The 23,980-nt window shown below is 39.0% G+C and overlaps 2 protein-coding genes across 3 annotated transcripts; one reads left to right on the top strand and one right to left on the bottom strand.

The window, feature by feature from the left end:
* Positions 1-3,992: 3,992 nt before the first annotated feature.
* On the bottom strand, positions 3,993-13,025 carry rbis (ribosomal biogenesis factor). Of its 2 annotated transcripts, none has more exons than XM_082546469.1 (5): positions 12,572-13,025; positions 12,331-12,473; positions 4,803-4,918; positions 4,549-4,665; positions 3,993-4,454 (listed from the first exon to the last, which is right to left on the bottom strand). In XM_082546469.1, the coding sequence occupies exons 3-5, from the start codon at positions 4,911-4,913 to the stop codon at positions 4,386-4,388; spliced, it is 297 nt and encodes a 98-aa protein (XP_082402595.1). In that variant the 5' UTR covers positions 4,914-4,918; positions 12,331-12,473; positions 12,572-13,025; the 3' UTR covers positions 3,993-4,385. The 2 variants fall into 2 exon arrangements, with proteins under 2 accessions (XP_082402595.1, XP_082402596.1); XM_082546470.1 differs by having other exon boundaries at positions 12,331-12,469.
* Positions 13,026-13,902: 877 nt separating this feature from the next.
* LOC309714210 (carbonic anhydrase 1-like) lies at positions 13,903-20,873 on the top strand. The gene is made up of 7 exons (XM_082546468.1): positions 13,903-14,364; positions 14,592-14,789; positions 16,160-16,278; positions 17,083-17,175; positions 17,268-17,330; positions 17,422-17,577; positions 19,285-20,873. Exons 1-7 carry the CDS (start codon positions 14,337-14,339, stop codon positions 19,402-19,404), a joined length of 777 nt encoding a protein of 258 aa, XP_082402594.1. The 5' UTR covers positions 13,903-14,336; the 3' UTR covers positions 19,405-20,873.
* The last annotated feature ends 3,107 nt before the right edge of the window (positions 20,874-23,980 follow it).

The raw sequence follows: 23,980 nt of genomic DNA, 5'->3' as shown, positions 1-23,980 counted from the left end.
TGCTTTGCTTTAAATAGCTCGCTGTGTTCTCTTTAAAGAGACCGAATCAGTCCAATTATTTTAAAAGCATATTTCATATGGCCATCAGAGCTTACAATGTGCAGCACATCCTTGATGCATTTATTCTTTTTAAAAGTGGAATTAGAAAGAAATTAAAAGCAAAGTGTATCCGCCATCATGGCTTTGGAAGACTGATGCCTGGGTTGTGGCAACCGCTGCGATCCGAAAATGGCTGTGAAAAGCAAATCTGCATAGGCAAACACAAGCAGAGAACACAGACACACACACCGAGTCTGTCTCTCTCTTGAACAGACAAACACGATGATTCTTATTTCTCTCACAGGGAGAAGTCCAGGTGCTGTAACCTTTTGCTGCTAGTCCTGTCAGAGTGAAAAACCCAGCTGTGTGCTGGGAATGACATACTGCAAATAGGCCTTCAGCTTCTTATTGGCATTCAGCGAGCCCAACACTTCTCTTTTTCTCTTTCTCGATCTCTGTGTCCCCGACTCTCCTCTCTCTCACACACACACACACACACCTACAGATCCACTTCCCCGCTTGTCACTGTGCATAATGATAAGCCCATCCAGAGCACCATCTTGTGGACATCTCCAACTCTGGTGGTTGTCTAAAACGTCCCTTTTGATTACATTCAATTAAGCAACTGACTAATCAGCTTCAATCAAACGTCTCCGGGTGCTCTTTCTTTAATGGCACAATAGGAGTACCTCAAGAAAAGCAAAAGCTTGTTTAATTTTAACTTTAACACATACCATCATTAGCACTGTCTTTCACAGGGTTCACCGAGACAGACGGAGACGAGGTCTTACATAAATAGATGGTTTTAAAGTTTTAAAGTTACATCAAAGGAATAAGTTTTCAAGCAAGAGCAGAACTCTGCAGGACTTTTTGCATGACTAGCAGCACTAAACGTGACTAACAACACACTGTGCCATGACAAACAGAGCTCTGGTCCTCTCACCCACAGATCCAGCTACCCCCCACCAGTGCATATAAATTAAAAAAAAAAATCCAATGAGTGTACGTATGTGTGCGCTGCTATGATCTCTGTCCCCAGGGTGTGTAGCGGCGCAAACCCCACTGCCTGTGCTCTGGTGCAGCCATCTGGATCACAGTGGGAAGCACCTGCTCGCAGGCTAACACTTTAACACTGCATCTGCTATGCTCCCCTCGCCAATCATTTCCACCTGAAAACCTTTGCCTCTGTATTAGGAATAAATGTTTTCCCCCAAAAGGCATCAAGTGAATGGATTTCAGAGCAAATGTGTCCTACTTGTTAAGCTTTTCCCCAGATTTTGCTGTCACTTTAATTCAGTTGAAGAAAAAAGGGAGAAGACTTCCTGCTCCTACTCAGTTTTACAAATATAATTCTTTAAAGCTGACCTTAATCGATACTTCTAGATAGAAAGTGGATCAAAATAATTAGCATAATATGAAAGGGGTCAATCATGGTGCCAATTCGTTCACTGTGACCAGTCTTGCTTTTAGGGAGGTAGCTGTATTGATCAGAGGCCTATATCATATCAAACAACTAGCTATGAAAACAGTGAAGACTGAAGTTGCTAAAAAAGACATATTTTACCCAGTAGAGACCAAAACAAGAATTAAAACCAGTGAATTGTAATGTTATTGTCATTTCCATGTGAAAACAAGAACAAGTCATTGTTCAAAACCTTGCCATATCAACTCAAGAAGTGAGGTCAGTATTTAGAGCTTCTTTCTGTTGCCCCCATGTGGCCAAAAATCTCATTGCAACCTTTTCCAAATACTTCCACTCTTATCTATTCATTTCAACTCAATTCTATTTTATTCATTTTGTTTTTTAAATCAAATCACAAAAGCAGTCAAGGCACTCAAGGCACTTTATAAAGCCCCTACAATATTACAATGACAAAACAACAATCACACAACCTTCTTTGGGCAAGGACTTGGTGACAGTGGGAAGAAAAAACTCCTTTTTAATAGGAAGAAACCTTTGGCAGAACCAGGCTCGTGGAGGGGCAGCCATCTCCTGCCATCAGCTGAGATGGCTGGGAGCTACCCAACTTCATCATAGGTAGTGAAAGCCATCACTCAGGCCAGTATTTCTATCATGTCATCTTCACCTTGAAAATCTAATCTGCCAGGTTATTTATGTCAACACAGCCAAGTGCAGATTTGTTTACCAGCCTCACTTGTGCTCTTACCTCACCCCAAATTTATTGACCAACTAACTCAGTCAGAGGTTGCCACCGAGACAAGCAATCAGCTTGGTGCTCGTACACCCGTGACCTCTGATGTCAAGTTGCTACAGCGGGATGCAGCAGCAGAATACTGATAACGGCTCTCTGCTTGCAGGTGGAGGCAAAAAATCTATAATTCATTTTCAGCTGCCCTTCTGATAGAAATGACGGTGTGAGGCCAACAAATAGAGTTTGTACATTATTAGCTGATGAAATCGCACAGGCGCCAAACAACATAATGCAGTCCACAGAAACAGCAAAACCCAGCTTGATACGACTTGACAAAAATATCACTGTATTCTTTCACTGCAGAACGTTTGGAAAATAAGTAACGGACCGGTGTGTTTGCCTTAGTGGCATGTAGCAATGAGATTGCAATTGCAGCTAACTGATTCTCTCCAGGTGTGTACCTAGGTTGCCAGTAATACCTCTTTACCACCGATGTTCTGCCAGTTCCTAATCTAGAATCAATTTCATGTTTTTCCACCTAACAATATCTGGTGCTGGTGCCAACACAGCATCAGAACCACTATGGGTTTCCAGAAGTTGAGCAATAATTTCCACTCAGTAATATTAGGTTATAAATTCTAATGGCACTATAACTGGATGGATGGATGGATGGATGGATGGTTTTAATATATCAAAAGCATACGTAATGCTACCAGTTCATTTTTATAAGTATAGTTTGGTCCATATGAAAGTCAAATCAATAGAAGTCAACAAGTTGGCATGCTAATATAAATTTAATCAAGTACTGGTAGGAGTTAGAAGTTACTGAAATACCTGCAAGCACACATGGGAATACAGTATATAAGGGAGGAAATTGAGTTTGTAGTTCAAACAAACTTAAAAGTTAATATTTGGTTTGGTAACCTTTATTCTCCAACACAGCCTGAACTCTTTTAAGGCAAGCTTTTCTGTAATTTCTTGAAGTAATCTTCAGGAATAGTTCTTTGGGATTTTTGAAGGACAATCCAAAATTCTTTGAATGTTGGCTGCCTTTTGTTCTGTTCTGTCAAGATGATCCCAGACTGCTTCAATGATGGTGAGGTCCAAGCTCCAAAGCAAAAACTCTGAAAGACGTTCAGAAACCCTGGAGTACTGCTCAAGACCATTTTACAAACAGTTACAAGAAAATCTGGCTGCCTAGAACCAAAACATCAAGAAATAATCAGAAAAGTCTCCAGATTCTTCCACAGTACTGTATTTCTTAAAAGTTTGAAAATTAAAACTAAAGGACTATAGGGAATGCAAGTTTTGATAATGTACATCACTCTCACCTTCCAACGTGAGATAAAATAAAACTTTCGAATTGGTTTTTTCAGTTTTTCATCTAATTCGATATAAGATATAAAAATGTTTTTCAAGGGCAGCAAAAGCACAAATATTCTTATTGTTAGGTCATTCTAAACGAATAAAAACGCATAGGCCTTACTCGCACTGGAGCACTAAATTTGGCAGGTCACATTTTATATAAGAACCACTCGTACCGAAACTCAGAGGCGAGCATTTCCATCTTCACAAATAGAAGTCACAGTGATCTCCTCTGTGTCTTCATTTGTTCTAAATGAGACACCAAAACATGTCAAAGGGGGGTGAAACCTTGAACTACAAAGAAAAACAAAAATCAAAGAGGGCAGGATGAAATTCGTGTAGTTGGGAGAATTCTTTTGAAAAGTTTATTGAAAAATGACTACAAGGTACACAAAGAGTTTTAAAGAGAATCGGTTAATGAAAAGATGAGTCATCTGACATATCAACACTTTATTTTGTTTCATTTAACTTATTGTTCGTGCCATATATAACATTACAGTTTGAATCTGCTCTAACGTAAGCATTTTCTGAGAATCAATAATGACAATAACGTGTATAAGTCTAAAAGATATTAATAAAATACACAAAGGTGCATAATCTGAAAGAACGTTACAATTGACAGTGTTCAACTCTGTAATTGGATTTGATTTCTTTGTGCACATAATATGCAAAAACCTTGAGTTGCACATGAGATTTCACTCCCATATCAATGCAGCAGGTTCTTGGCAGCTCATCTGTAGTCCTCATTTCGAAGAGAAATGACAAAATGCTGTGAGAGCATATTCAGTCCATCATCTTTGTTCGTGGTAATCACTTATTTTTATACCATTATAGCTGAGAGAAGAGTTGAGCGGCATTGTCGATATTTACAGATTCCTTTGGTGGCTCTCTGACAACCTAAGAAATTTAAAAGTATATATGTTGATAGCAATAGAATTGTTTTAAAAACACAGGTAAAAGAATGTTAAAAGTCCGTGATTTCCTCCTTTACCTGTATTTGTTTCTTTGGTTCAGGAGCGACTGACTTTGAAATGCTCTTAACATCCCTCTGGACTTCTGTGAAGATTTGATTTAGACGCTCCACTTTCTCCTTTTTCACTGTATTGATCTGTGATACCGCAATCATGTTAGAGCAGATGCAACAAACACCACGAACAAGGGAGGATACATAATACATGTACAAAAACAAAACCCAATAAGCCAAAAAAAAACAAAACCGGGAGTAAGAGATGAAAGAGATCTTACATGTTTGAGTGTTGTTGTGACGGGTTTCACTTTGGTCTTGTTCTTCAAGTGCTTGTTTGCCACTTGAAAGACGTTCTTCTGTTTTTTCCCCTTTTGTTTATTCTTTGCCATTTCACCTGTGGAAAGAACGGCAATCAGCATGGATGCATTTGTGGAAATTATTTACTTTCTCTATCATGTTCTTCCTCCAGTGATTCCCTGTGTTTGTCTGGCAGTCTCTGCGCTGATCACACACTCACAGATTCATAGATTGCTCCTGATTCTAGACGTGCCTGGAAAGCCACCTGATTATCAACACCTCTTTTTACCCCAAAAAGCTCAGTTATGGCCATGGGCCTTAAAACAGTGGTCAAAAAGGTGTAGATGATATCAGAAAATGCTGTAAGTCAAATGAAAACGCACTAATTCAGTCAAGTTTTATAGTGTTATAACTTTTTATATTAACATTTTCCTGCACAACCTGCTCAAAAAACAAAAAAAGCCCTCTCAGTACACAGAGGGCTGATGTTGGAGTTTGATTTATAAACTACATAAATTCACAAATTCTTCCCGCCCAGTGAAGGTGACACACACAACTGCAGATTCTACAAGAGGCATAATAAGCAATAAACACAGCACAACTGAAATCTGCAAAAGGTAAAGACAACAGCAAAAGTATAACCTCCAGGGGGGAAAATATATTGCTTTGTCATTTACATTTTTTTATTTTAACCTTATTTGGGGACAATGATTTCACCCAATTTAACTGGTGAGTCTGTACATGCAGATTTCATGGTCTGGTGAAAAATGGAATCAAAGTGGATAAGGAGTCATAATGTGGCTGAAGAGCTGGGTGAAAAAAAACAAGCATATCTGTAGCTAAAGGCCTTTGCTGATATTATATGTGTTTTATTTATTTGTTGTTTTTTGTTTTACTTTTCTGGTAGCATATTTAGCCTTCATTTTTGACAGGACAGTAGAGTAAGGCGGTGGTATCGACTTGAGCATGGGCCCCCACAGTAGCATTTCAGCATTTGTATCACCTGCTCAAACCATCTCTTCATATATTCAGACTCTGGGAGGCAGCCAGAATACCTGAAGTAAACCTGCAGGCACATGCTAAGGAGAGGGGAACCAGCTTTATGCTGTGAGGCTACAGAGCTAACCACTACATTACCCAGTCGCTCCAACCTCATCCTTTTTATTGCCTGCACTTCTGGATATACAGCTTATCTGAGTTTGAGTCACGGGGGCAGCAATCTAAGCAGAGAAGCCCAAGCCACCTCTTCCAGCTCATTCTAGGGGGACACCTAGTCCCTCCCAAGCCAGGTGACAGCTACAGCCTCCACAGTGAGTCCTGGGTCTCCCCCATGTCCAAAACATCTCGCCTAGGAGGCATCCAGGAGGTATCCAAGTCAGATGCCGGAATGACTTTAATCAACCTATTATCTGGGTCTCTGGTGGAAATATGGAACTGCAAAATCTTTATCTTGTGTACATGGGCACAAACTAGCACGACTTGTGTCAAGCCAGCCTCCAATTCGAGACTTGCAGTCAAGCCAGCCTCCAGTTTGTTTTACGTTCCCTGTGTATTCAAAGTATTACGGGAATGGATGTGGAAACCGGATTTCAAAATAAAAGCCAACTTCGAGTGAATTAACAGATATGTTAAGAACATAATAACATATAATTTAGGCTTTTTTTTTTTTACAAACTCTAATGTTAGATCTATATGACACAGCCTTGTACCCTAATTGTGCCCTGTCACTATCAAGGCCATCTTATTTTGGATTTCAAAGTAAAAGCCCTGTGAATCTTCATTTTTGAACTACTCTTTCAATGACTTAATAATGCTCTTAAAAGCAAAAGTCGTATTTCCAAATACTATTTGAACTTTATATCAACACTTTCCAACCACAGTCTTTTTACAGTGATACCATATCAATATCAAGTCAGTCTGATTTTGCCTTTCATAGTAATGGCCCTTTGAAATTGTCCATAATTGACTTAATCTTCTAACGATTCAAAATGCTCTAAAATGAAAAATTCTTGTTTCCACAGGGTAATTCCACCTTAGATCAACAGTATACAGCCCCACAGTGATACCATATCAATATCAAGTCATTCTGATTATGCCTTCCAAAATAAAAGCCTTTTAAAATTGTCCATAATTGACCTAACTTTCAGTGATTTCAAAATGTTTTAAAATGGAAATTTCCTGTTTCCACAGGGTAATTCCACTCCAGATCAACAGTATACAACCTCACGATGTTACCATATCAATATCAAGACATTCTGATATTGCTTTCAAAAATAAAAGCATTTTCAAACTGCCCATATCTGAGTTGCTCCTGGAACAATTTCAAAATGCTCTAAAAAGGAAAATTCCTGTTTCCACAGGGTAATTCCACCTTAGATCAACAGTATACAGCCCCACAGTGATACCATATCAATGTCAAGTCATTCTGATTTTGCCTTCCAAAGTAAAAGCCTTTTCAAATTGTCCACAATTGACCTAACTTTCAGTGATTTCAAAATGCTCTAAAATGGAAATTTCCTGTTTCCACAGGGTAATTCCACCTTAGATCAACAGTATACAGCCCCACAGTGATACCATATCAATATCAAGTCATTCTGATTATGCCTTCCAAAATAAATGCCCTTTCAAATTGAGCATATACGGCCTACTTTTTTGACGATTTCAAAATGTTCTTAAAAAGAATTTTGCTGTTTCCACAGGATAATTTCACTTTAGGTCAACAGTATACAACCTCACGATGTTACCATATCAATATCAAATCAGTCTGATGTTGCCTTCCAAAATAAAAGACTTTTCAAATTGCCGATATACGACCTACTCTTTTAAAGAATTCAGAACGCTCTAAAAATGAAACTTGCTCTTTCCACAGGATGAATCCATGTTAGATCAAAAGTGTACATCCACACCATGGTACTACTTCAATTTCAAGTCATTCTGATTTTGCCTTCCAAAATAATGGCCTGTTGAAAATGCCAATAACTTACCTAACTTTCAGTGATTTCGGAATGCTCTAAAAAGGAAATTTTCTGTTTCCACAGAATAATTTCACTTTAAATCAACAGTATACAACCCCACAGAGATACGATGTTAAGATCAAGTCACTCTGATTTTGCCTTCCAAAATAAAAGTATTTTCAAATTGCCCGTAGACGACCTACTCGTTTAACGATTTCAAAATGCTCTTAAATTGAAAGATGCTGTTTCCACAGGATAATTCCACTTTAGATCAACAGTATCCAACCCGACAGTAAAACCATGTAAATTTCATGTTGGTCTGATTTCGCCTTTCAAATTAATGGCCCGTCGAATTTGTCCATATGTGATATACTCTTTCAATTATTTCAGAATGTTTTAAAAATGAAAATTGCTGTTTCAACACATATTGGGTTTTCATTTTGAAAAGCAAAATCAGACTCAATTGATTATGACAGAATTGAATCATAAAGATGATGTAAAAGGAAGCTGAAATTGCCACTAGGTTGTAATTGATAGTACGTTTATATTTTAAGTCTGTGGAAAGATGTCATGGTTGGTTTGCAAGCTGTTTTGTAATTTCTTTATTTAGAATGACATCTTTCCACAGACTTAAAATATAAACGTACTATCAATTACAACCTAGTGGCAATTTCAGCTTCCTTTTACATCATCTTTATGATTCAATTCTGTCATAATCAATTGAGTCTGATTTTGCTTTTCAAAATGAAAACCCAATATGTGTTGAAACAGCAATTTTCATTTTTAAAACATTCTGAAATAATTGAAAGAGTATATCACATATGGACAAATTCGACGGGCCATTAATTTGAAAGGCGAAATCAGACCAACATGAAATTTACATGGTTTTACTGTCGGGTTGGATACTGTTGATCTAAAGTGGAATTATCCTGTGGAAACAGCATCTTTCAATTTAAGAGCATTTTGAAATCGTTAAACGAGTAGGTCGTCTACGGGCAATTTGAAAATACTTTTATTTTGGAAGGCAAAATCAGAGTGACTTGATCTTAACATCGTATCTCTGTGGGGTTGTATACTGTTGATTTAAAGTGAAATTATTCTGTGGAAACAGAAAATTTCCTTTTTAGAGCATTCCGAAATCACTGAAAGTTAGGTAAGTTATTGGCATTTTCAACAGGCCATTATTTTGGAAGGCAAAATCAGAATGACTTGAAATTGAAGTAGTACCATGGTGTGGATGTACACTTTTGATCTAACATGGATTCATCCTGTGGAAAGAGCAAGTTTCATTTTTAGAGCGTTCTGAATTCTTTAAAAGAGTAGGTCGTATATCGGCAATTTGAAAAGTCTTTTATTTTGGAAGGCAACATCAGACTGATTTGATATTGATATGGTATCACTGTGGGGTTGGATACTATTGATCTAAAGTGGAATTATGCTGTGGAAACAGCAATTTTCCATCTTAGAGCATTTTGAATTCGCTCCAAGAGTAAGTCATATATGGGCAAATTGAAAAAGCTTTTATTTTGAAAAGCAAAATCAGACTGACTTGAAATTGACATGGTAACATCGTGAGGTTGTATACTGTTGATCTAAAGTGGAATTACCCTGTGGAAACTGAAATCTTCCTTTTTAGAGCATTCTGAAATCACTGAAAGTTAGGTAAATTATGGGCATTTTCAACAGGCCATTATTTTGGAAGGCATAATCAGAATGACTTGAAATTGATATGGTAACATCGTGAGGTTGTATACTGTTGACCTAAAGTGAAATTATCCTGTGGAAACAGCAATTTTCACTTTTAGAGCATTTTGAAATCTTTAAAAGAGTAGGTCGTATCTTGGCAATTTGAAAAGTCTTTTATTTTGGAAGGCATAATCAGAATGACTTGATATTAATATGGTATCACTGTGGGGCTGTATACTGTTGATCTGGAGTGGAATTATCCTGTGGAAACAGGAAATTTCCATTTTAGAGCATTTTGAAATCACTGAAAGTTAGGTCAATTGTGGACAATTTGAAAAGGCTTTTACTTTGGAAGGCAAAATCAGAATGACTTGATATTAATATGGTATCACTGTGGGGCTGTATACTGTTGATCTAAAGTGGAATTACCCTGTGGAAACAGGAAATTTCCATTTTAGAGCATTTTGAAATCACTGAAAGTTAGGTCAATTATGGACAATTTAAAATGTCTTTTATTTTGGAAGGCATAATCAGAATGACTTGATATTGATATGGTATCACTGTGGGGCTGTATACTGTTGATCTAAGGTGGAATTACCCTGTGGAAACAGGAATTTTCCATTTTAGAGCATTTTGAAATTGTTCCAGGATCAAGTCAGATATGGGCATTTTGAAAATGCTTTTATTTTTGAAAGCAAAATCAGAATGACTTGATATTGATGTGGTAACATCGTGAGGTTGTATACTGTTGACCTAAAGTGAAATTATCCTGTGGAAACAGCAATTTTCACTTTTAGAGCATTTTGAAATCTTTAAAAGAGTAGGTCGTATCTTGGCAATTTGAAAAGTCTTTTATTTTGGAAGGCATAATCAGAATGACTTGATATTGATATGGTAACATCGTGAGGTTGTATACTGTTGACCTAAAGTGAAATTATCCTGTGGAAACAGCAAAATTCTTTTTAAGAACATTTTGAAATCGTTAAAAAAGTAGGTCGTATATATGCTCAATTTGAAAGGGCATTTATTTTGGAAGGCATAATCAGAATGACTTGATATTGATATGGTATCACTGTGGGGCTGTATACTGTTGATCTAAGGTGGAATTACCCTGTGGAAACAGGAAATTTCCATTTTAGAGCATTTTGAAATCACTGAAAGTTAGGTCAATTGTGGACAATTTGAAAAGGCTTTTATTTTGGAAGGCATAATCAGAATGACTTGATATTGATATGGTATCACTGTGGGGCTGTATACTGTTGATCTAAGGTGGAATTACCCTGTGGAAACAGGAATTTTCCTTTTTAGAGCATTTTGAAATCACTGAAAGTTAGGTCAATTATGGACAATTTGAAAAGGCTTTTATTTTTGAGAGCAAAATCAGAATGACTTGATATTGATATGGTATCACTGTGGGGCTGTATACTGTTGATCTGGAGTGGAATTACCCTGTGGAAACAGGAATGTGCCATTTTAGAGCATTTTGAAATTGTTCCAGGAGCAACTCAGATATGGGCAGTTTGAAAATGCTTTTATTTTTTAAAGCAATATCAGAATGTCTTGATATTGATATGGTAACATCGTGAGGTTGTATACTGTTGATCTGGAGTGGAATTACCCTGTGGAAACAGGAAATTTCCATTTTAAAACATTTTGAAATCACTGAAAGTTAGGTCAATTATGGACAATTTAAAAAGGCTTTTATTTTGGAAGGCATAATCAGAATGACTTGATATTGATATGGTATCACTGTGGGGCTGTATACTGTTGATCTAAGGTGGAATTACCCTGTGGAAACAAGAATTTTTCATTTTAGAGCATTTTGAATCGTTAGAAGATTAAGTCAATTATGGACAATTTCAAAGGGCCATTACTATGAAAGGCAAAATCAGACTGACTTGATATTGATATGGTATCACTGTAAAAAGACTGTGGTTGGAAAGTGTTGATATAAAGTTCAAATAGTATTTGGAAATACGACTTTTGCTTTTAAGAGCATTATTAAGTCATTGAAAGAGTAGTTCAAAAATGAAGATTCACAGGGCTTTTACTTTGAAATCAAAAATAAGATGGCCTTGATAGTGACAGGGCACAATTAGGGTACAAGGCTGTGTCATATAGATCTAACATTAGAGTTTGTAAAAAAAAAAAGCCTAAATTATATGTTATTATGTTCTTAACATATCTGTTAATTCACTCGAAGTTGGCTTTTATTTTGAAATCCGGTTTCCACATCCATTTCCGTAATACTTTGAATACACAGGGAACGTAAAACAAACTGGAGGCTGGCTTGACTGCAAGTCTCGAATTGGAGGCTGGCTTGACACCAGTCTAGCACGTTTGAGACCAGCCAGGGAAAAAACAAAGATCTTGCTCAGGAACATAAAAACGCTTCCATTTAGCTGGGCTCGGGACTGGCACTGGGAGTGCACTAGTCTGTGACCTGTGGTAACGTTATAGGAATTTCCAAAGAAACGGTAAAGCTTAAAGACTAAAATTTATCATCAGTGTGTTGCATTTACACGGAAGGACAGCAAATAGACAACGTGAGAGGGAGACATTGTAAAAACCTGATACACATACAGCAGTGCATAGAAAAGAGTTAAGACAAACAGCCAAGTAGAATACCATCAGAAATATAATAATAACAATAATAATAATATGTATTACGGTCTTTAACGACATGTAATAATATTTCAGGCAAACTGAAATCCAGTGCGGTAACCAGCTAGTTAGCTGAGTGCCTCACATGTTAGCCTGTGTTATAGTACACATAACGACGATGAAACTAAGCGACTTATTTGAGGTTATTTATGTTGGTATAACAGTTCGTAAGTGTACGGCTGTAAGATGTTTATACGCCACTTACCGAACTTCTTCGAAGAGTGGCGTTAAAATCCTCGTGCTACTTGAAAACACCACCGTGCCTTCTTGGTGACGTCATTTGACTGCGACAGAAACGTAACGTTAACGCCCCTGTCACCTGTTTCGAGAGAGTAGCTGACTTTCTTTCTAGGACAAATGAGATAAACGATTATTTAATTTCTTTATATTGTACTGTGAATTAGATAACTAATTCACAGAAACTAAACTTATATATTTATACTCACACCACCATAACTTGTTTTTGCCTGAGATGCATTTCTTCTTTTTTGCTCGCTTTTAGGAACTCCACAGCAGAATATCGGCATCCCCCGTCACACCAACCCACTGCATGTTCTACATGTCTTCTCTAAGATCTTCCTCTTTTCCTCCTGCTGGTAGCTCCATCTTTCAATATATCCGTATTCTGATTTAAAAAAAAACAAAAAACATCCCAGCCTTGCTTTTTTTTTTTACCTAATCTGTCCCTCTGATGTACTCATTTCCCATTCTGGTCATTCCCAATGAAACTTTTAACATCTCAATTTCCGCCTCCTGTCTTTTTGTTAGTCCCGCCATCTCCAAACCATACATCATAGCAGGTCTCACTACCATCTTGTAAATCTTCCCTTCACTCTTGGTGCTATACTGCTGTCACAAATCACCCCTGACCCTCGTCTCCAACCGCTTCATCCCGCCTGCACGCCCTTCTTCACGTCTCTTGTGCAGTGACCATTTTTTATTTTGGTTTGTGCAGTCTATTATTATGTCCTCTTGCACAGTCGCGTTTTCGTTTTTTCCTTTGGACCAGTTCATACGCACCTGTTCATTATCGGTGAATACTGTCTCATTTGACTTTGATTTGTAGGCTAAATATTTATATGTATTATAGTCTGAAATAATAATAGAGCAAACTGGCCTTTAGTCCCTGTTTTGCGCCTTGATGAACTGTGCATATCAGATATATGTCCTATCATTTCTTGCTCCTGAGGCAGAAGGAGCGAGATAATCAGTGAAGCAGAGGTTAAGCCAGTCGCCCCAACCACTGAGCAAACTCATCAGTTCGTTTTAAAGCTTCACGGATCAGGTCCCTGTACCGGTAACACGTTGCTGTGCTGCCTGGGAAGCAACAGCAGGTGGCACCATAATACCATCGCAGCGCTTATCATTACCTGCATGTTTTTTGTTTTTTTGTTGTTGGGTTTTTTTTTTTCTGAAAAACCTTATTATGTCATTGTACTCTGAGTTGCAACGGGAAAGCAAGCGTTTATTGAAGATTATGAAGGAAGACGTAACCCCCCCCCCATCATCACTGACAGCCATCATGCAAATCATGCAGCAAATTGACCTATTAGTTTTTACTTTGTTTTTTATGAAAATCTTACCAGACAAGCTCTAAAGTTCATATTCCAGACCCCCACCCCCATTTCACACGCGATTTAACGATTGCTTTGTGCGTTTGCAGACATTTGTACTAACTGGTGTTTGCGACAACTTTTTGTGTAATTATTCGAAATCCATCTACCTCTCTATCGATATCTGGTGATTGTTTGCGCGTTACTGCCGCAATATCTCCACTGTCATGACTGTAGTCCACTGTCCGTCTGAATGTGTCACTGGGCTACGTGTCTTCTTCACTTCCTCACATGACAGACGCGTAAAATCCGTTAGATGAAAGGTGAGCACGCGCTCGTCGCGCTCGAGAGATAGGCTATTAAAGCTTCATAGCTGCTGGCCGATGAAACGTTTAAACCACCGCAGATTCAGTGAGAGAGAGAAAGACAGAGAGAGAGAGAGAGAGAGAGAGAGATCCATTGATCCGACGTGTTGCAGCGTTGCGGTGCATCTAAACTCCTCCCGGGCTGCCGGACGGACACGCCGCACACTGGGACCCTATATAAGCTCTGCAGCTGTCAGGTGGAGGACACTAGCTGCTCTGCACTGGGGAACGAGTCGCTTTAGCTTTAGGGGATTACAGCTCTGCCTGCTCGCTCATACATCCAAACTGTCACCATGTCTTGGGGATACAAACCAAACAATGGTGAGCCGCTGATTGCACTATATATATATATATATATATATATATATATATATATATATATATATATATATATATATATATATATTACCAGTCCTACCAGCAAGCGGGCTGCTAAATGAACGAAGGACAGTGCATTCACGGATCACTGCGGAGATTTTTAAATTTTAAAAGAATATATTTATAGATTGATATTAAATACAATGTTATTATTATTATGTAATTTCCAGGACCTCAGAAATGGGTTGAAAATTTCCCTATTGCCGATGGAGTCCGTCAGTCTCCTATTGACATCGTACCGGGCCAAGCATCATATGACGCGGGGCTGAAGCCGCTCACCCTGAAGTACGACCCGTCCACCTGCCTCGATATTCTCAACAACGGGCACTCCGTCCAAGTGACCTTCGCGGACGACACCGACAGCTCAAGTGAGTGTTAAAACTACCCGCACTAATAAATTTACAACCGTCCAGGTACTGATTGAGATTTCTCGGAGAAACACATTCTCTTACATTCATATTACTCACAGTAACCGAGAAGGTATAAGATTCTTGGATCCAGGTTTGCGGACAATAAAAATCCGGCTCCTGAGGATGATTTATACAATGCAGTCATCTGCACAGCTGCCACAGACTCAAGCTTTAGACTAGAAAGACATTAATACTGTGCTTATAATATAGATGCGCCCCAGATTCCTTAACACCACGCCATTAGCGATGGCACAGATTTTATGTTGTTTTTGAAAAATGAAATATGTCGTTTTTACAATGAATACATTTGCTTAAGGTGCAGAGGTCTCGTTGAAAAGGCAAGCACAAAGCGCGATTGAATTGGTAATCTAACCCTTGGTAAACCTTTCCCACGCCAGCTCTGCTAACAGTGAGGTCAAAAGCACAAAAAAAGGGAAGGTTACTCATACATGAGCTTTGTTAATTATTAATGTCCCCATGTGTGCACAGAAACAGTTACTATGAAATTAATGCTAATATCTTTCTCTTTCAGTAAAACATTATTTGTTTGTTTATTTATTTTATGTGTGTTTCCATTCTGGTCATATTAAAACTTTTAAAAGATAAACAAAACATAAAAAAGGACATGTCCTCCACTTTTGTTTAGGATTCCTTAGGATTTCAGAGTGATGAGTGTTTTCTTTTGTTTTTCTTTAGTAGCTCTGATAGGGGATAATCGAGACTATGGTTGCATAATCAACTTAATCACAGGGATAAAATCTCTACTGCTCACACAAAGTGGTTTCTTATGTTTTCTTAGAATCTTACAGTACCTGTTTTAGGCCCGGCGCTTCTAAGAAAGGTGTCTGTGTAACACATTCATGTTATACTCCACTAATTCTTCATTTTTCATGTAGACACAGATTACTTTTTTATCATTCAAGACCAATAGCTGCCAAATAAATATCCTGTTTTGGGAGGCTCCATATGATGTTGCACCAGAAATAGAACAATATACAGGATTAATTGCTGCTGTTTGAACTACTTTGTATTCTTTAAATAGATACATTACACAACAGTGGAAAGAGGTCTGGTGTTTACAATACCTGGACATTACTTTGAACTGAATATCTCTAGCTGGGTTTACACAACAGGAACTGAGACTGCTTCCATGGAAGTGTGTCACAGTCACAGTGTCTACATGTGTGTATCACATCTTATTCCATTTCCTTTTGTTCGCAAATACAGCGCTTTTGAAGTGTTTTTCCTGCAGGTCAGATCTTTTTATGTCAGTGCTGAACAGTGAAGCACTTTTATCCACATTCTGCCATTTTTCTCTCTTTCTGCAGGTTTAACGGATGGACCAATCTCAGGGTTATACAGACTCAAGCAGTTTCATTTCCACTGGGGAGCTTCTGATAGCAAGGGATCTGAACATACTGTGGCTGGGACCAAATATCCCGCCGAGGTAGGGAATCTCTGGATCATTATGATAATACCGAGATAGCTGATTAATGTTGATGTACAGCAACAAAGAGATTGGGGCTGGGGGGGGGGACAAATTAGAGGCCATTAAAATTTGTCTAAAACAGAAATCTCATTGGTTGAATTAAAAAGGATCGAAGAAGAAAGGCCGCCTGGGAGGAAAATATGAGCAATTAGGGAGCTGGCCTCTTTTCCCATCATGTTTGGCAGCATGTGTGGTTGCAATTTGATGTGTTTTGCCACAAATAGTTGCCTTTTCCTTATCTACTGTTTGCTCACCCAGCCATTGCTTAACCTCAAAGAAGCATATGATTGCACTCCCTAAACAGAACTTTAATTGCGTGCGGGGGGGGGGGGCATTTAGAGACTCCAGGCCTGTTAATCCATGATTTAGGTGGTTTGGTCAAATAGTATCCATGGACACTAGCTAGCTAGCTGGCTAATTAACCAAGCTATGCAGCGGAAGGAGGCTGTTGAAAAAAGTGAATCCCCTTATGGCAGAGTGACGTGATGTTTTTTGTATGTATCCGTGTTTGTTGGCGCAGAAATAAATAGTATAGATGTACTTTTTAATGATGTAATGCAAGATTATTATTAGTTTACTACTTTCCTTGCAGACCTCTTGGGGTCACTGGACCTCATCTGGAGTATTATTGCCTTAATTTTCCCAACATCTGCTTTACGTTATCAAAAATAGAAATAATTAAACTATTGTTTCATCTACAGTTTAGGAATAAAGTTTCCTGTAAGGATTTTTTTTTTAATGTAAATATAATTTTATTTCTAGCTTCATCTGGTGCATTGGAACACCAAATATACAAGTTTCAGCGAGGCTGCTAGCAAGCCCGATGGACTCGCTGTGGTTGGAGTTTTCCTGAAGGTGAGCAGAAATGATTAAAGTATCATTATATGCAGTATTACAATAAAACATGATAAACATTTAACCGCAGTGCATCATTTGTTCTTTTTCAGATTGGTGGTGAAAATCCAAATCTCCAGAAGCTTCTTGATGCCTTTGACACCATCAAGTCCAAAGTGTGTTTCTGTAAAAATAAGAGATTTTTTTTTTTGATTTGTTTCCTGATAGTTTTCTTACAATGTTCTTCTCTCCCTGTGTTTTTTAAAGGGCAAGCAGACCTCTTTTGAAAATTTCGACCCCTCTACTTTGCTCCCTGGTTGCCTAGACTACTGGACTTATGATGGCTCTCTGACCACACCCCCTCTGTATGAGAGCGTTACCTGGATTGTCTGCAAAGAACCAATCAGCACCAGCTCTGCACAGGTATGTTTGCTGCAAACAGAGCCCATTCAGCTACAGCAGAAGGATTGGCTTTATGCCCACGGTCTAGAATAGCTCTGTCTGCAAATCCTCTCTTGTACTACAATCTAAATAAAGGGCTTAATTGTTCAGATTAACTGTGGGGTGAAACAAGAAGAAGAAACCTCTGTAGCAGACAGAAATGCAATACAGCAGACACTTGGCCAACTGGGGCAATGAGTAAGAACAAGAGTTCACACAGATGCTAGGCGCTTTACCACAGCGTTATCACCATGTGGGCAGTCAACAGGAAATATTCATCCCGCAAATGCAGCACATTTTGTAGGTGAAACACTATTACTGTGTTGTGTTTGTAATTTCAGCTACCTAAACACATCTTACCTAGATTTATGCTTATTTGTAAAATTACAGCTGATGCTATCACTGAAATGAGTATTTGCCTCTTAACCACCCATTCCTCTAAACTAACAGCCCCCCGGCTGGTTTGTCCCAGTGAATGGAGCCTTGAGTCCATGTGAAGGTTAAGTCTTCGTGGTCACGTGATTATTTCACGGTGGTGAGAATGTATCTCAGGGGTAAACATATGAGTTGTGTGGATATAACCTTCATATGAAGGGTTATATATAGCTGGTTCTGCAGATAATAACACAGAACTTATTTATCAGCTAATTATAAGAGGGTGCACCCACCAGATGAAATGGTTTGTCTTAGTAGTGAAGAAACACACTGTGTTCATTATCCTATGTTAATAAATCAAAAGCAATCATATGTTACTATGACGTAACCACTCACTTGGTTTTTTTTTTAGTCTCATGTTCATACAAAATATTTTAGCCAAGAGCTGAGATTGATTATGCCCCTCTCACATATGTACTGCATGAAAGCTAATGCCTGTAGCTTTTAGCTTAGCTTAGACCAAGTATTGGCAATCGATTTTTCCAAGGGACCACTTGAGAAACTGGGACTGTTGTGAAGGGTTGAACCAAAAGGCTGAATTCAGTTCTGCTCAGTATTAGTTTAATCACTTTATAAGCTCATTTGTGCAGCCGTCCACAACTGTCCCAGTTTCTCATGTGGCCCTTTGGGAAAATGGCACAAGCAAGCCCAGGCTCCACCAGTCAAGCTGACCATTCAACCTTTTACACAATAGCCAAAATCACTTCTTTTTACCAAGGGGTGCAAAAGATGTATTTATATTCATGCATAATTTATATTTTATTCTGGTAGTCAATATTTATTTTGAAAGACATTACTGAAAACTGCTCTTTCTTTGTTTTTGCTGGCTTGACTTGACCAGGTAGCAGCTAATATATGCTTAGTACAAAGACAAGATGCTGTAGCATTGACCCCTCTTTTATGAAAAACCCACCAAACATTTTAATTTTTAAGCATCTCATGTGCTCAAATGGGGAATTTGTGTTGTATGTGTTACCTCAGGCTTCTGCTCTATGCTAAGCCAAGCTGACAACAGCTGGCTGTAGCATCACATTTATACTTTCAAACATGGGAATGCTATAAAGTTTCTCATGTCATGTAACTAGGAGCAAGGAAGTAAATAAGCATATAAGAAATGTCAACAATAACATAACTGCTAAGCTCAGTTCCCCAGTGAAAAGCTCTCAGTGACTGAGCAGGGGGAAGCCAGTGTTTTGTGAGTGACAGTCACTGCAGGAATGATTAACGCTACGACCGTCGTCTCCTTTTTCACAGATGGCCAAATTCCGCACCCTGCTCTTCTCCGCCGATGGGGCGGCTCAGGACTGCATGGTGGACAACTACCGCCCACCCCAGCCACTCAAGGGTCGCACCGTCCGTGCTTCCTTCAAGTAGTAACCCCTCCCCCTGTTGTGACCTTTTCTGCCCTCTTGCCCTTTCCCTTCCCCTCCCCTTCAGCCTGACACCCAGAAATACCCCTCTTGTAGTAAGCCGCGAAGCACACATATCTCTCTCAATCCAGTTTCAGAAGGATGTTAAATTTCTGTGGCCCATGGCTTTCCGTGCTCGACAGTCTAACTGTGAAATGGAGCACTAGAAGGATTTGGATCTCTGTTTCTATATGCAGAACAAGCAAGCATAATTGATTTTAAAGGACAAACATTTAACAGTGGTTGCAACATATTTACAAGGCTTCTACATTTGCTCTTGCTGTTTTTTAGAAGCATTACACAAGAATGTGCAGGTCTCTTTTTATTTTACCCTCAGAAAGCCACAAGGGTGAAAAATGAAGATGAATTACTATCGAAATGGTGCTCTTCCTTTAGCAGGAAGCAGAAAGGACAAGCTAGTTTCAGCATGGCAAAGGGAGGAAATGTGAGGAGCATGAGGTGCACATACAAGACCTGGCACACAGGACCGTGCTGCTCCTGGTCTGTCTGTAATCTCTGACAGACTGCCAGCCTCTGCATCACAGCGGCTTAGTGTGACGATGCAGCCTCCTCCATCACATCCTATTGACTCAGAAAAATCACCCTCTGGCACAAATACACACACATCACTGGCGCAGTCTCTGCAGACATGATGCCCATAACTCTGACCTGCTTATCAATCTGAATTGTAGAACAGCATGCAGCAACAAAGGGCACGACAGCACAAAGCTGCTAGGGTCGGCTAAATTGAACACCATAGCAGTGATTTATTTCTCTGCTTTTACATCCAGCTCTGCAAGTCTTTCATGTCTGTGTCATCCCAAGATGTGTGAGTTTTTTGAGCCTGAGAGCTTATGCAAAATGAGTCTTTACTGATTCCTAAATTTATATTTATAACCAAAAAGCCTCTTTCCTCTTGATGCCCTCATAACACCGCAATAGACAAATATATTGCTTCTTTTAAAAATGAAATGAAATCCCCTTGTGTGTATTTTTCATTCTTTTTTTAAATTTTATTTCTTCAATTCTCATTGTGTAGAGTGCTAATGCTTAAAACGCACAGTAATGTTCGGTCGTCCTGTGGGCAATGTCACAGTGGCAAACGCACAACGCCAAGGAAGAAATTATCCTAAAGCCAAGAAAGAGGAAAACCTGCCAACAGACAAGACTATAGTGTCAGCCTGGGGGTCAAGCCCTGTGTAGGAGAACAACTAGCAAACGGGTATTTATTCTCAAAAGCCTCCTTTAGACCAGTGTACATTTCTGAAGCACTGCAGATGCCAGAAAAGAGATGCCAGAAAGATTGTAATTACTGTAGGAAAACAAGCCTTATGCCAATAATTTGTAGGGCCTTCCTGGAAGTTTGTGCTATTACCATTCTATTTTGGAAGTGGATATTTTAATAGTGAAATAAATGTATATTTACAACTTAAATGTGCTTTTTGATTTGTGTGTTTATTTATTTCATCATTATTAATGTTAATGTCTCTTCTTATTCACTCATGCAGCATAGGCTAGCAACATGACAGCTAATATCATAATTGTGAACATGCAGCTTTAGTGAACTTTGCTGTTTATACAAATGGAAAGCAATGTGTGACGGCAAAAACTGAGATTTAATCAAACTCCCTACATATGTGCAATACGCAGTGTAAAGTGTGCAAGTGTTAAATTAAGTATTCTATCTAACACATCAAGCTTCAGGCTAAAATCCTACCTGAAGAAAAATCACCAAATTTATTCAGTAACAGCAGCAAAACTTTGATCCCCAAAAAAAGAACAGGGGTTTTCATGAACAGGAGACTCTTGAAAGACATTTGAAATACAAAATCATCAAACTACTGTTTACTCTCAGACCTACAAATTCTTCCCTGCAGATCTGCTAAAATTTGATATGCTATATTTTCCTACCTTTGTTCTGTTTTTACACCAGATACTGCCTGTTTTTTTTTTAAATCAAGACTTAAAAACCCAACAAAGAACCACATCATACTAAATAATGAGAAATAAAGATATGTAGTCAGTCAAAGGTACACCCTCTTTACTTTTGAGGGTTTATGTATTATGACATAATAAAAAGTCATTGGTCCTTTACCAGATGAGCTATAGTATATGATGTATGACACTGTGAATTTAGTGAACATTAAGCCAAAATGCAAATTGCTTCCACTGGAAATAAGAATTCTTAATTAAAAGAGTAAAGAGAAGTCAGCTGCTGCAAATCAAAAGCATCTCATTAACTTGATTAAATGGTTGGCAAATGTGAGCTCATCGACAAAAGCAGACGTTTTGTCATTTTGCTGGTGTGAAGCATTCAGTTGTGTCAGCACAACGCCAAAGAGGAAAGACGTCTGCAATGATCTTACAGAAACAGTTACTGCTGCCTGTAAATCTGGGAAGGGTTACAAAGCCATTTCTAAACAATCTGAAATCCATCATTCTACAGTGAAAAAGTTTATTCACAAGTGAAAAGCATTCAAGACTGCAGTCAGCCTTCCCATCTGTGGACTCCCAGCAAATTCACACCAACCCGTGCAATGCTCAGAGAAATTAAATGTTAGGGTTATGACCCTACAGTTAGAAAAAGGCTGAACAAGTATGTCCTGTTTGGTAGGGCTTCCAGGAGAACGCTTCTTCTTTCTAAAAGGAAGAAGAGTCAACCTGAATTTACTGATCTTTTTTCGTCAGCATGGGTATGTTCCAGGGTGACAATGCTATTATTCATTGCACTCAGACTGTGAAAGAGTGGTTCATGGAGTTTCGTTTTACACATCGGTTGGCCATTTCAGAGTTTAGACCTTTGTATACAATTTATTTATGCAGTGGAACATTATATTGCATTATCCAACCATATTTTATGAGCTAATGTTACAAAGAGAACCAGAGAGGGTGTGGTAGAGAGGCCAGGACTGCTGGCTTAGTGAAGTAGAACCGATCAAATCTCGCTGTGGTGGCAGCTTTACACTCGGTATGACCCAGGTTGATAGAGGGTGCCCAGTCTGGATCACATTCCAGCATTTTGTAGGCTGGTTTTCCTACAAAACACAACAAACATTAGCCCGCAAAGCCGCAGTGAACAAAGCAGCGTAGCGCACCGAATTCAATTCAAATCAATATAAGACTTATTTGTAACCTACATCAATAATTATGTTATGATAAATTACGTAATAAATTCAAATTCAAATTTTATTTGTCACGTACACAGTCATACACAGTACGATATGTAGTGAAATGCTTGGACAACTGCTCGTGACCTAAAGAAAACAAAAAAGGAAAAGGCTATGAATAAGATAGGAAATAAATATGAAAAATTAAAAAGGGTAAATTTAACTAGGAAGGAATAAAATATAAATTAAGGTTAAAAATGAAATAACTGTACAACACAAATTAGAATGAAGGGTAAATTTAACTGGGAAGAATAAGATAAAATATATAAATTAAAGTTGAAAATAAAATAACTGTACAACAAAATACACAATATAGAACTATATAAGAATGTATGAAGAAATATAAATAAATATATACACAATAACAGCAGCATATACACAATAACAGCAGCGTGATTTAAGTAATGAAGTGAAACAATGTCCAGAATGTCCAGTGTGTGTAAGAACTGTATGTGTGGGTCAGTACTGTGTGGTGGTGTGATTGAGAGACCGTATCGCCTGCGGGAAGAAGCTCCTCCTCAGTCTCTCTGTGTTGGTCTTCAGGGAGCGGAATCGCTTTCCTGACCTCAACAGAGAGAACAGTCTGTTGTTGGGATGGCTGAGGTCCTTCACGATCTTCCTGGCCTTGGTCCGGCACCGCCTGCTGAGATTGAGTGCAGGTCAGGGAGCTCGGAGCGGATGGTGCGCTCAGCTGACCGCACAACCCTCTGTAGAGCTCGTCTGTCCTGCATGGTGCTGTTCCCGAACCAGGTTAAGATGTTTCCCGCCAGGATGCTCTCTATGGTGCAGGAGTAAAAGTTCCTGAGCACCTTGGAGGGCAGTTGGAAGTCTCTCAAGCGTCTGAGGTGGTAGAGACGCTGACGGGCCTTTTTCACCACGGTGTTGATGTGACAGGACCATGACAGGTCCTGCGTGATGTGAACTCCGAGGTATTTGAAGCTGTCCACTCTCTCCACTGGGCACTCGTTGATGACGGGGGTCTGGTAGTTCCTCTCCTGCTTAGTGCTGAAGTCCACTATCAGCTCCTTTGTCTTACTGACGTTTAGAAGGAGGTTGTTCCTCTGGCACCAGTTCTCCAGATTCCTAATCTCCTTCAGGTAGGCCGTCTCGTTGTTATCAGAGATCAGGCCCACCACGACGGTGTCGTCAGCAAACTTGATGATGGTGGTGGAGCTGGTAGTGGCCACACAGTCATATGTGTACAAAGAGTACAGCAGGGGGCTCAGAACACACCCCTGGGGGGCTCCAGTGCTGAGAGTGGTGGAGGCTGAGACATGTCCGCCCATCCTTACTGCCTGTGGTCTGCCAGTTAGGAAGTTGGAGATCCACAGACACATAGATGAGCTGAGTCCCAGATGCTCCAGCTTGGTGGTG

This window comes from Aulonocara stuartgranti (assembly GCF_965226115.1).
Source record: "Aulonocara stuartgranti genome assembly, chromosome: 9".
Classification (NCBI taxonomy): Eukaryota; Metazoa; Chordata; class Actinopteri; order Cichliformes; family Cichlidae; genus Aulonocara; species Aulonocara stuartgranti.
This window is presented reverse-complemented; position numbering and strand designations above follow the sequence as displayed.